The sequence below is a fragment of the Lissotriton vulgaris genome, chromosome 3_1, assembly GCF_964263255.1.
Source record: "Lissotriton vulgaris chromosome 3_1, aLisVul1.2, whole genome shotgun sequence".
NCBI lineage: Eukaryota > Metazoa > Chordata > Amphibia > Caudata > Salamandridae > Lissotriton > Lissotriton vulgaris.
In genome coordinates, this window is record NC_141689.1 from 405,556,210 (window position 1) to 405,569,724 (window position 13,515).

The 13,515-nt window shown below is 49.7% G+C and overlaps 1 protein-coding gene across 2 annotated transcripts in view; it reads left to right on the forward strand.

Moving 5' to 3' along the window:
• The window catches only part of ITGA2 (integrin subunit alpha 2), a 616,173-nt gene that overhangs the window by 306,807 nt on the left and 295,851 nt on the right, over positions 1-13,515 (forward strand). For both annotated transcript variants that reach the window (XM_086960619.1, XM_086960620.1), the window contains exon 4: positions 7,086-7,177. In XM_086960619.1, coding sequence (XP_086816745.1) covers positions 7,086-7,177 — 92 coding nt within the window. The remainder of the gene's footprint in view (positions 1-7,085; positions 7,178-13,515) is intronic.

Genomic DNA, 13,515 nt, shown 5'->3' on the forward strand with positions numbered 1-13,515 from the left:
CTCAGACTGTTCCGCTGGAACCAGTCGAAGACCACTACAAGACAGTCCTGAATTCTCTCTCCATCAAACTCCTGGTCTTTACCGCAAGTGAAGAGGAGTTGCGTATCGTCGGCGTAGGAGACGATCTGGGCCCCATATGCCTCCACCACGGCCACCAGAGGGGACATAAAGATGTTAAACAACGTGGGGCTCAACACAGAGCCCTGTGGAACCCCAACTCCCAGTGGCGGCATCTCGGCAGAACTCTGGGAAACCCAGACCGTCTGGCGGCGGCCTTCAAGGAAAGATGTGAACCATTTGAGCACCGTCCCCCTAAGGCCGATGTCATAAAGCCTAGCTAGAAGCGCCTTATGGGGGACGGTGTCGAAAGCCGCCGACAAGTCTAACATGACCAACATGGCCCTACCGCCGGCATCCAAGGTCTCCCTGATGATCTCAGTGACCTCCAACAAAGCCGTTTCCGTACTAAAATTAGGACGGAAACCGGATTGGGACGGGTGGAGCAGATTGTTAGCTTCCAGAAAGCTCGACAGGACGCCGTGGACGTGTTTTTCAGTAATCTTCGCTAGAGCCGGAAGAAGTGAAATTGGCCTATAATTGGCCAAAGCCTCGGCGTCAAGACCCGGTTTTTTCAGGAGGGGGATCATCATCGCTCTTTTCCAAGAGCTAGGGACCCTCCCCTCCCTCAAGGAGGCATTGAGGATGGGGTTGACCAACGGGTTCACCACAGCCGCCACCCCAGCCAAGAATTTGGCGGGGCAGGGGTCAAGTGGCGAGCCAGATTTAAGATTGGCCAGCAGCAGCCTGGACGCATCACTGGAAACAACAGGGAAATCAGACAACACCGCCACAGGCGTGTGCGGAGGTCCGCAGCCCGCCCCGGTGACGCCACTTCCATCCTCCGGTCCCTCCACGAAGGAGGCCTGAATCGCCTTGATCTTATTGGTAAAGAAACCGGCAAGATCACATACCCACACGTCCTGAGAAACTAGTGGGGGCGAATGGGAGCTGGGGGTCGTAAACTCCTTCACAATGGTGAAGATCTCCTTGCAGGAGTTCGCAGATGCCTCGATCCTCCTCGCCAAATATTCCCTCTTAGCTCCCAGGATGTCCCGATGATAGGCCTTCACCGCCGCCCTATAGGCAAGTTTAGCCTCCCCATCATACAGAAGGCGCCAGGTCCTCTCGGCCACCTTACACTGGCTGCGGGCCACACGAAGCGCCTCGGTAAACCACGGTGCAGATTGCCGTGTCGCCGTGGACCTGGGGGCTGCCCTAGGGGCAAGATCGTTCAGCCTATCAGTGAGCCAAAGCTGCAGAGTCTCGGTGTCACTTTCCACGTCACCCGAGAGATGGCATGGGTGATCCACAAGCGCCTGCTCCAGCATGTCGGGCGTAATTCTATGCAACGCTCTCGAGGCCGTTCTAGGCAGCATCGGGGCGCTGTTGTCCAGCCGCGCGCTCTCTAGCACAGAGAAACTGATCAACCTGTGATCCGTCCAGAGCACCGGCAGGGTTTCGACCTCCATAATCGGGACAGACGAAAACACCTGATCCAGGGTATGCCCCTTCTCATGTGTTGGCCCAGACACGAACGGCATGAGACGCAGCGGGGATGTAATATCCAGCAGTTTAATCGCGTCCGGGTCGTCCGCCGCGTCAAGGTGAAAGTTGAAGTCACCTGCCAGTATGCAGTGCTGTGTAGACAACACCAACTCAGAGACAGCTGTCTGCAGATCTTCCAGGAAGAAACCCACAGGGCCTGGTGGTCTGTAAACCAGCATTTACAGCAGTACTACTGAACAGTTTGGACTAAGCTCGCAAAGCTAACAATTAAGGCCAATTAACAAAATGTTGGACAATTTGTGTCTTTCTCCTGGCTCCTCAATATCCAGGTGTGATTCACAAAACATTCTCCATACCTTGTGTCTGATAACAGAGGTGGAACCTACTGGTAAATTCCGATGGGTAAAACCTTCTCAAGAAGATTCTTATTCACAGAAAAGCTTTGAGTTCATTTCGCACCCTGTGTTAGATTTCTGACTTTTATTTTAGTATTTATTAGCCTTTTTGCAGGCACAGATCAGCTAAATCTCCTTCAGCCGCTACTCCAGGCATTAGTTTACTGGAGCATGCCAAGTTTAGCATAAGCATAAACCAGAGTATTTAAAATATGGAAAATCAGCTTGATTGTAGTTTGTATAAGAACACAATTTGAACTATTTATTTTTTCAGATAGTTCTCCACTCAGAATATTACATTATGTTTTCAAAGCAACATAATTACATATACTTTTTGTAGAAATGAATATTTTGTGGCACTCTAACTGCAAAGTGACACTGTGACACTAACAGGGTTGCAAGTGTGCATAATTCTTGTGCATGCTCCATATCACACTGTTTTAATCTTGTTATCTATCCCCTTTACCACACTTATTCAAACAGAATGGTTCCACCTGAGAATTTACAGCTCCTGCAGATATTACTTTTCTCCTAATTAGGATTTCTAAATTAGAAGCATCAACTGTAAGGTTTACACGTTTAGGTGCCTCATATGATAATCATGACTCTTGATCCAGTAAGCAAATAGTGTATGGAAATAAGGACATACTACTTGCTCAATGAGCATCGCAAGTCACAAAGGAGTTCCTTGTCCGTAAAGGTTGATGGAAACTAAAATTGTTTTGTTACTTGTACCCTACAACTAATGTTATCTGTAAATAATTAATACAGCATAGTTGTCATATTTGTATTACGCATGTAAAGTATATGTTAAATACATATGTCTGGGAAAGAAGGTTGCATACAGTATATTGAGTTTTATATTACGTACTTGAGATAAAATGGAGTACACTTCCAACACTCTACATAGCAGCTACCTCATAGTTCTCATGATCTCCTCCCAGTACAGAGTGGGTGGGCCAGATACAATTTTGAACTGAAACTCTTGTGTTGAAGGGAGTGATGGTAATGTGTTGGGTCACGAGTATCCCCTGCATGGTGTACACATGTGTTTCCCTGCCCTGTGTGCCCTACTGCTTGCATCTGATATCCAGTTTTTAAATCTTGGACTCTAGCCTCACACTAATACAGTGTAGGTGCAGATACCTAGGGTGGCTCCTTGACCTGTGTGAAGTACTGGACCTATCACATGACCTTGAGGGGCACACAAATGGGGATATTCCACTGACAGGTGATTACAATCCTGTCATATGTTTAGTACATGGAACAGTGGTGGCAGCATATCATGTTTTGTAAATCAATAGTTGTGACTAGACCTTTTCATTTCTGTCACTAGAATGGAGGCCTACTTGAGTAAAGGTCCATTTCTATGCACTAACCGAGATCCTTATCCTAACTTCTCAAGTGTATGCTGTGTGTGTTTGTGCATGTGGCCTGCATGGCAGGCGTATCATGTGTATCAGTGAGTCAGCGTAACAAAGGCATGTATGATCCATTTTGGATGCCTCTGGCCTAGCCTTGTTTAGGAGGTGGAAGTGAGGTTTTTTCCGAGTAGTTAAAGTGAATTGCTGATGTTTCTGAAACTGGAGAAAGAAAGTCTAAGTCTAAGCTGAAACCAGATTAGCAGAAACGTTTTAGTTACTGTAGTGAATTTTCATGAATATAAAGCTGTTTTAAAAGTTCACACTTAGAAACTTTTCAATGGAAATCTGACTATGTTATTCAATGGGAGAAAATTCAGGTTGCAGGTAAAGTACGATCGCGTTACTTTTGTAACCCAGCACTTGTCTCCTAGGGCTAGCACTGGGGTCTTAACTCAAAACAGGTCGGTAATTGCGTTTCAGTATTTCGTGTGACTTTTTAAAGAATATTTCAAGTTTTTAAAAGTAGACACTTAAAAGAAATTTCATAGAAAAGCAGACAATCATTTCCTATGGAGAAAATAAAGATTACTAGTTCAGTACTGGGCTTAAAGGTACAGTACTGGCTTCTCCCCTGATTACAGGGGAGTACTTCGGAATTCGGACTTTGGCTGATTTTATGTGAATATTTTCAGGGGCTGTAGGGCGCCGGGTGCAGGGGTGTCTTTGGGTGTCGGAAAAGCTTACCCTCGGCTGGTCGCGGTTGGGGTGGCCCCTGGTTCTGAGTCTGCAGGCGTTGGCTGGTTCGTCGCGGAGGGTCTTAGCCACTGGACTTTGGGTCCCAGTCACCAGGGGGACGTCCTCATGGTCTTGGTTCGGTTGGGCCCGGCCTGGGCTCAGCGGGTGCAGAGTTGGCTGGTACGGAGCTTCCTGGCTGGCACCAGGGGGTTTGTTGCAGCAGAGCCTCTGCTGATGGGAGTCCCAATCTTCAAGAGGGTCATGGCAGGCAGGTCCTCTGTGTGTCCCAAGGTTGCTGTCGGCAGGAGTCACCGTGTTTTAGGCAGGATCAGGTTCCAGGATCAACAGGCCGGTAGGGCTGGGGCCAAGTCAGTTGTTGTTGTACTGTTGTTAGCAGCTGCATGGTGGGTCTTCTTCTTCTTGATCTTCTTTTTGGTATCGGGATCTGAAGAAGGTAGGTTCAGGGAGCCCCTAAATACTAAATTTAGGGGCGTTACAGGTAGGGCAAGGACAGGGACCAATGGGTCCCTGTCCTGGGGTGAGTACACCCCCAAGCCTGCTCCTCTCCTGTGGGAGGGGGGCAGGAGCCTAGCTGGGATTGGGCAGGGCTCCCCATCTACAAGATGGCTGGAGCCCGGGGTCGTGCTTTACCTTGCCTCTTCCACCTGAGGGGTGGAGTTGGCAAAGGTTGGCACCCCTCCCCCCTTCCTGACGTAGTTTTTTCCGCCAGTCATCCCGTCAGAGTGGGGGTTAGAACTGGTGTGGGCCACTTGCTGGGTACAGAATATGTTCTGGAGAAGCTCTCAGAGGCGGCATGCCTTTGAAGCTTCTCCTGCCCATCCTGGGGGGGAGACCAAGCACCTTGCCCAGGATGTGCATTGTTGCAGGCCCAGGAGAGTGGGGGGCTCTCCACCCAGGTGTCCAGCAACATGTCTGCTGTGTGGCAGCCTCTGCAGCCACTCAGCCGAGACGTGGATTGTAGGTTCGGGTTTTGGGAGGGCATCTTTAAGATTTGAGCCCTCTGGTGCATTTTACATTATATCTCACACTGGCATCAGTGCGGGCTTAATGTGCTGAAAAGTTTGGTACCAAACTTTGGTAGTCTTCAGTGTAGTCATTATGGTGCTGGGGAGTTCATAATGACAACCTCCCAGCACCATATACTCTTAATGGCATCACTGCACTTACAGTGCCCAGGAATGGCCCTGGGTACTGTAGGAGCACAGGGCTCATGCACCTGTGCCCTCATCTCTGGCATAGGGCACCCAGCTAGAGGGGTGACTGAAGTATGCCAGGGCAGTGGGTTCTGTGGGCATGGCACACAGGGGGTGTGTGCCATGTCGACTCTTGTTTTAGTTCTGTACTTAGGCACTCAGCCTGCAAAGGCAGTGTGTGGGTGCCAGGGTACAGGGCCCCTGAGGGTGGCATAATAAGTGCTGCAGCCCTCAGGGGTCTTCTCTGGTCACCATGCCATGGGTACCTAGGGTACCATTTACTAGGGGCTGAAAGGTGGCCAGAGTTGCCAATTGGGTCTTGTGTTTCAGCATAATTTTAGGGAAGGAACACAGGCCCTGGGTACCTGGTTGGCAGGAACCCAGGGCACACTCAGTCAAAGCACATCAGCAGTTCAGGAAAAAGTGGGGGCTTACCAATGCAAGAAAGATGGCACTTTCTCACAGTTAGTAATTTAGTTTTCTGAATGGTGATCTAGACGGTATCACCAGTTAATTGTGCAAAGTAATAGAGAAACCAAGGGATATTGCTGTCCTACCCATTTGTGGTAAGGGCGGTGTAGAACAGAATCATATTCGATTTGTGATAACACCCATCACTTTCCCTATATTGCCCACTGTAGGTCTGCCTCTGTATGGTAGGTATGAATGCCTAGATATATAAACTCGGTTGTGCTCTTCTATTGTTTCTTTATGGAGTGGGACATGGCTCGATTTCTCGCTGTTTACTTTAGTCCTGTGATTGAGCCAAACTTTTCAAGCATCCTTTGGTTGCTTGTAGTTGTTCAGGTGGATTTTTAATGTGAAGGAGCACTTTATGCACATATCATGAGATAATTTATCTAGTACCTGGCATTTCTAATCCTATTGTTTTTCTGTAATTTCTAAAGTGACATGTCAGGAAATCCATAGCCAAAGCAAAAAGAATAGGCAACGCGGGGCAATCCTTTGTCGTGCCATGCTCTTGCCATGCACCTAAATACCATTGCCAGTTTTCACCCTGGCAATGGTATTTAGGTGAGCAGACTTATCCAGCTAATTGTTTTTAATGTGGAGAAGTGTGGCTCACGGTGTAGAGCAGGCAGACCCGGAAGCTGAGGTCAGACCCGGGACCAGGGTTCAATTCCCGACGCGGCAGGGTCTTGAGCTCAAATGTCCACGGACTCGATAATTCTCGCTTCGGTGCCTGCTCTAATCATGGGTTCTCACTCTGCAACTCTGGGCATTAAGCTTGCTTAATCTCCACAACGGCCCCCCTGCGGCGGGATGCCTGGCTTTCACCTTGGGGATGCCCTGTAGGGGCTATCTCACAGGGAAAAGCCAGGATGGGTTCCCAAGGCAAGCGCCGGGAAACCTCCGGGTAGCTGTGCGCTCAATAAATGCAATAATAATAATAATAATAATAATAATAAGCCACACACTAGTTTTTAGAACAGCTCTTAATAGTGCAACTTGCTGCCAATTCAGTTTCTCTACCTGTTGTTTTGCATTCACAACAGGGTAACCGTCTTCTTGTCTGTACTACTGGAAAATTGACCGTCTTTCCTTTAGAGGGTTTCATTTCTATCTCCTTTAAACTCTTTCACATAGAAGACAATATATCCAGTTTGGTGTCCTTGCTCGATTGCATCAAGTTGCTGACTGGCCACTGCTGCACATTCTTGACTTTTGTAAACATCAATAGTTTTAGGCAGTATTACTTAAGAGCTTTTTTTTCCCTTGATGTTGTGCTTATGTAAAGATAGTATTCTAACATAATAATTCTAAACATTTATTGTCTTGTATTTTTTCAGCTACAATGCATATTGCTAATGCTACTGAGATAAAAGAGGAAATGAATCTTGGCTTGACCTTAATCAGAAATGCGAAAACTGGAGGATTTCTGGTAAGTTTGAAACCTTTTTTTGTGTAGGATACCTGAATGCTTTGCTGCGTCTTAACCAATATTGTTTTAAAAATAAAAACCCATCTAAACAATGAAGTGATGATGTTGCGTGTTTATCTAGGTTCCTGATCGATACTGTGACCTTATGCCCCTATTCGGCTATAAATCCATTTATTCCCTATATTGGCATAACCGTTCAAGTGCGATTTTCAGAAAGTCATCTCTGGCCTCACACGAACAGAGCCACATTCCAGCATAGTTCTCTGCCACTTCCTTTGCAACCAATTAGTGCAATGACAGAGCAGAAGTCACTATCTGATATTCCTAGATTAACACTCCGAGTTCTTCAACAAGATAAAAACTCAGCAAACCTGGAAATCCCCGCTTGCTGTGTTTTGATTAGTAATGGAACTCTAATGAGCAACTGATAGCTATCACTTCCTAGTGACATCTTTAATTGACGTCTTATGTCCAGCAAACTTGCGTCAAACCCGGCACCTGTCAGGTATAAATATTACCAACGTTGCCTTAAGCAATGTGAGCTGTGAGCTGAAAGCTATCGTGCTGCTGTAAGCTGCCGTGCACCCTGTGTGCATCCCATTGCTGCTGCAGGCAGTACGCTGCTGCTGTCCCTTGGTGGTGAAGCTACTGATTCCATTATCGCTGCTAAAGCGCGAACGATGGTGCAGTACGCTTAGGAGCTGAACAGCCGTCCCTCTACGAAGAGCCCAGCAGATTCCAGCTGCCGCGGACGCTGTCCCCCGCCTCCTCCTCCCGACGCGCTGAAGAGACCCGCTGCCTTTCTCCTGCAGAGAAATCCAGCTCCAGCGTTTCCGGTCTGCCCTCGCGGGTGACTGGGATATTGAGTGCCCCCTGAAGGAGATACCAAACCTCCATCATTCTATTCAGAGGTATGGTGTTGACTAAACCCTTAGATGAGAATTCTTGAAGCAAACCTTGGCAAAACCAACTTAACTTAAAGCTACTTACTTACTCCCCTTCCACGTGTTAGGCTTAGGTCAGGCACACTGGGGTAGGCGTAGTTAGAAGCACCAGTTGAGTATGTTAGCCTAATGTATATATGAATGTATATATGTTTTATTACTTTTAAACCATTGTATGGCTAAGAAACCATATCAATGCTTTTACAGTATTATTTCGCAATCCTTATCTTACTGTACGTACTTTTTATCATAACAAGTCTTGCAATTGTAGCAATACATTTCTCTTGTACGAGAAGAAAGACTGTTCAATAAATGTTAACCTTTTATTGACAAACGCCCGTCTCTCTATTCTCTACATCTCGTGAAAGTAAACTGCACTAAACTGACTGAGTGAAATACATGTCTATTGTTTCACACGACCCTAGAGATTGACTCTTGATCTGAGGAGCAAAGTTGTCATGTTGCACGGTTGTTGGAAAGCTGAATCCCTTCTTGTCTGTGCCAAGGAAGCTGATCACTTCCTATGCAGAGAAGAAAGTTTCCAGTGACCTCCGAGCTAGTTGGTAACACACCCAATTAAGTTTAGCATAGTCAGTGGAGGCCTGGAATATCCGCAGTTCCACGTCGATACTACTGTTTATGTTATTCCAATGTGCAGGGCCTAGTGGGAAACTAGGAACTACACTACAATGAAAAGTATCAAGTCAAGTCAAGTCAAGTCAAAGAATTTATATAGCGCACTACATACCCAGAGGGTCTCAAGGCGCTTAGGGAGGGGAGGAGGATTACTTGTCAAATATCCACGTTTTAAGTTGCTTTCTGAATGCTAGGTGGTTCTGGGTAAGGCGAAGTTAAGTGGGAAGTGAGTTCCATGTTTTAGCTGCCAGGTATGAGAAGGATCTACCTCCCATGGTGGTCTTGTTGATGTGAGGTACAGTGGCGAGGGCTTGGCTGGAAGATCGTAGTTGGCGAGAGGGGGTGTAGAAGGACAGTCGTGAGTTGAGGCATTCTGGTCCGATTTCGTAAAGTGCTTTGTGTGCGTGGGTTAGAAGTCGGAAAGTGATCCTCTTATTGACGGGTAGCCAGTGGAGGTTTGTCAGGTGACCAGAGATGTGTTCGTTGCGCGGGATGTCTAATAGGATCCTGGCTGAGGCGTTTTGGATTCGTTGGAGTTTTTTCTGGAGTTTAGCGGTAGTACCTGCGTAGAGGGTGTTTCCGTAGTCCAGTCGGCTCGTGACCAGAGCATGGGTGACTGTTTTTCTGGTTTCGGTGGGGATCCAGCGAAATGTTTTTTTGAGCATGCGAAGAATGTTGAAGCAGGATGAGGAGACGGCGCTGACTTGTCTGTTCATTGAAAGTGAAGAATCCAGGATAACGCCTAGGTTCCGTGCGTGGTCTGTCGGGATGAGTGCTTTTCCAAGGGCTTCCGGCCACCAAGAGTCGTCCCATGCAGAGGGGGATGTACCTAAGATGAGGACTTCTGTTTTATCTGAGTTCAGTTTCAGACGGCTATGTTTCATCCATTCTGCAACTTCTTTCATTCCTTCGTGTAGGCTAGTTTTGGCAGTGCTGGGGTCATTGGTGAGTGAAAGGATCAGTTGAGTGTCATCCGCGTAGGAGATGATGTTGAGGTTGTGTTGGCGGGCGATGGCCGCGAGGGGGCTCATGTATACGTTGAAGAGGGTGGGACTGAGTGAGGATCCTTGTGGTACGCCACAGATGACTTCAGTGGCCTCGGACTTGAATGGTGGAAGGCGGACTCTCTGGGTTCTATCGGTGAGGAACGAGGTGATCCATTCAAGTGCTTTTCCTTGTATTCCGATGTTTCTGAGGCGTTGTAAAAGGGTGCTGTGGCAGACTGTGTCGAAGGCTGCAGAGAGGTCGAGGAGGATGAGGGCGACTGTGTCTCCATTGTCCAGTAGAGTTCGAATGTCATCTGTTGCTGCGATGAGGGCGGTCTCAGTGCTGTGTTTTGCTCGGAAGCCAGACTGTGAGGAGTCGAGGGATTTGTTGGCTTCGAGGAAAGCGGCGAGCTGGTTGTTGACAGCTTTCTCGATGACTTTGGCCGGGGAAGGAAGGAGCGAGATGGGGCGGTAATTTTTGAGTTCGGTAGGGTCCGCTGTGGGTTTTTTCAGAAGGGCGCTGAGTTCAGCGTGTTTCCAGCTTTCCGGGAAGGTGGCGGAGTTGAAGGAGCAGTTGATGACGTCTCGGAGGTGCGGTGCAATAATGGAGTCTGCTTTGTTAAAGATGTGGTGAGGACATGGATCTGTGGGGGATCCTGAGTGGATGGAGTTCATCAGGCGGATGGTGTCCTCAGTGGAGATTGGGTTCCAGTCGTTAAGGGTGTTCAAGGGGGGTGAATGTTCAGCATATGGTTGGGTGGGTTGGTCTCCGGGTTGGTTGTCGAAGCTGTTGTGGATGTCTGCAATTTTGTTGTGGAAGAATAAAGCCAGGGAGTCGCAGAGGGCTTGAGAGGGGGTGATGTCGTTGGAGTTGGCCGAGGGGTTGGTAAATTCCTTGACGATGTTGAAAAGTTCCTTGCTGTTGTGGGCGTTGTTGTCTAGTCGATCCTTGAATGCTGTTTTCTTGGCCTTTGGGATTAGTTGGTGGTGTATGCGGGTGGCGTTTTTGAAGGCGTCCTTGGTGCTAGTGGTTGGGTCTTTTTTCCAGGCCTTTTCAAGGGAGCGGCAGAGTTTCTTGGACTTCTTAAGATCAACGTTGAACCATGAGGCCTTCTTGCTGCCAGGTTTGCTTTGACGTTTTTTCAGTGGTGCTAGGATGTCGGCGCTGTTGGATAACCAAAGGGTGAAGTTGGTGGCGGCTTGGTCTGGGTTAGAAGAGTGGGCTGGGGTGTTTAGAAGGAGCGATGAGGAGATCTGGTCGATGGTGATTTTGTTCCAGTTTCTTTGCAGAGTTGGTTGGGGGTGGTTGATGGGTTTCGGCTTGTTGTAGGTAAAGTGAACGCAGCTGTGGTCAGTCCAAAGGAGAGCCGTAGTGTGGCTGAAGGGCCCCTCACCCTCCGCCTGGGACGACTCCTGGTGGCCTCCCGCCCTGGGCACCGCACCCAAACCGACAGACCATGCACGCAACCTGGGCTTCATCCTGGACTCCTCCCTCTCCATGACCAGGCAAGTCAACAACGTCTCCTCGGCGTGCTTCAACATCCTACGCATGCTATGGAAGATCTTCTGGTGGATCCCCACTGAGACCAGGAAGACCGTCACCCAGGCCCTCGTCACCAGCCGACTGGACTACGGCAACGCCCTCTACGCTGGTACCACCGCCAAGCTCCAGAAGAGACTCCAGCGGATCCAGAACGCCTCAGCCAGACTCATCCTCGACATCCCACGAACCAGTCACATTTCCGGACATCTGAGAGACCTTCACTGGCTCCCCGTCAGCAAAAGAATCACCTTCCGCCTCCTCACCCACGCACACAAAGCCCTACACGACCAAGGCCCGAGCTACCTCAACAGCCGAGTCAACTTCTACGCTCCCAAACGCCACCTCCGATCAGCCAACCACGCCCTCGCCGCCGTCCCCCGCATCCGAAGAGCGACTACAGGAGGATGGTCCTTCTCCTACCTGGCTGCCAAGACCTGGAACTCCCTCCCTCCCGACCTGCGCCTGACCCAAGACCGCCTCTCCTTCAGGAAGAAGCTGAAGACCTGGCTGTTCGAGCAGTAGCGGCACCCCCCCCCCCAGCGCCTTGAGACCCTACGGGTATGTAGCGCGCTTTACAAATTTCATTGATTGATGTGATTGCTGGAGGTGAAGATAGGGTCGAGAGTATGACCTGCTATGTGGGTGGGGGAGGTGACCAGTTGTTTAAGTCCGAGGTTGGCGAGGTTGTCCAAGAGGGTGGTGGTGTTGCGGTCGTTGTTCTTTTCAAGGTGAAAGTTGAGGTCTCCCAGAAGGATGTACTCTTTGGAGGGGAGCGCGTGTGGAGTGATGAAGTCCGTGATGTCTTCACTGAATTTTGCGCGGGGTCCTGGTGGTCTGTAAAGGAGGGTGCCTCTGAGTGTGGTCTTGGGGTCGATGTGGATCTGGAAGTGAAGGTGTTCAGAGTTGGCGAGATTGACGTCAGAGCTGGTTGAGATGTGGATTGATTTTTTATGGACGATAGCGATTCCTCCTCCTGTGTGGCCGGTACGGTCCTTGCGAATGATCTTATAGTCTTCTGGGATGGCAATGGTGATGTCTGGGGCGGAGGAAGCGTTCATCCATGTTTCTGTTAGGAAGGCGACGTCTGGAGAGATGGTGTCTAGTAGATTCCATAGGTCAATGGCGTGCCTGTGGACCGATCGGGTGTTGAGCAGGATGCATTGTAGGTGATTGGGGTCGGGAATCTGAGGTGTGAGCGTAGCGGAGGTGGTGACGGTACCGATGAATTTGCAGGAATTGCAGGAAAAGGGTCCATGGGTGTGTCCAGGAGCGGCTAGGGCGCAGTTGGGGGCACGACCGGGGTTGAGGGCTAGGAGGGTGGTGGCATCGTAGGTAATGCGGGAGGGCTGGGCAGCGCGAGGGGCAGGGGGTCTGGCGCTGGGCGCGGTCCAGGCGCGGACGGGCGTAGACGGGCTTACCTTTGGCGCACCTTTGGCGCGGATTGGGCGCGAATGATGCGCGTGAACGCTGCGCGGGAAGAACTGTCATATATGGATAGTGGAGGGGGAGGGGCGAGGGCGGCTCAGCTGGGAGGCGGGGCGGGCACACGAGGACGACAACAACAAACAAAATGGAGGCGGAGGGGGGAGCACAGCGGAGCGCTATAGGCAAACGCGCTAACAATGTTAAAAGCAGCACAATGAAATAACCAAAGCGCAAATGAGGCAAAGCGGTAACCAAGCACACAGCAGGCGAAATGAAATGCAAGTTTTACAAAGTAATGCAGCGCTACGATACCAGATGTCTGCAAGGGACACTGGGAGCGACCACTCAGCCCGTGAGGAGGAGCGAGTCACGGCGTCTTCAGGGAGAGGAGCGCTATTTCTGGTCAGTGGGAGGGCGGCTCAGCTGGGAGGCGGGGCGGGCACACGAGGACGACAATAACAAACAAAATGGAGGCGGAGGGGGGAGCACAGCGGAGCGCTATAGGCAAACGCGCTAACAATGTTAAAAGCAGCACAATGAAATAACCAAAGCGCAAATGAGGCAAAGCGGTAACCAAGCACACAGCAGGCGAAATGAAATGCAAGTTTTACAAAGTAATGCAGCGCTACGATACCAGATGTCTGCAAGGGACACTGGGAGCGACCACTCAGCCCGTGAGGAGGAGCGAGTCACGGCGTCTTCAGGGAGAGGAGCGCTATTTCTGGTCAGTGGGAGGGCGGCTCAGCTGGGAGGCGGGGCGGGCACACGAGGACGACAACAACAAACAAAATGGAGGCGGAGGGG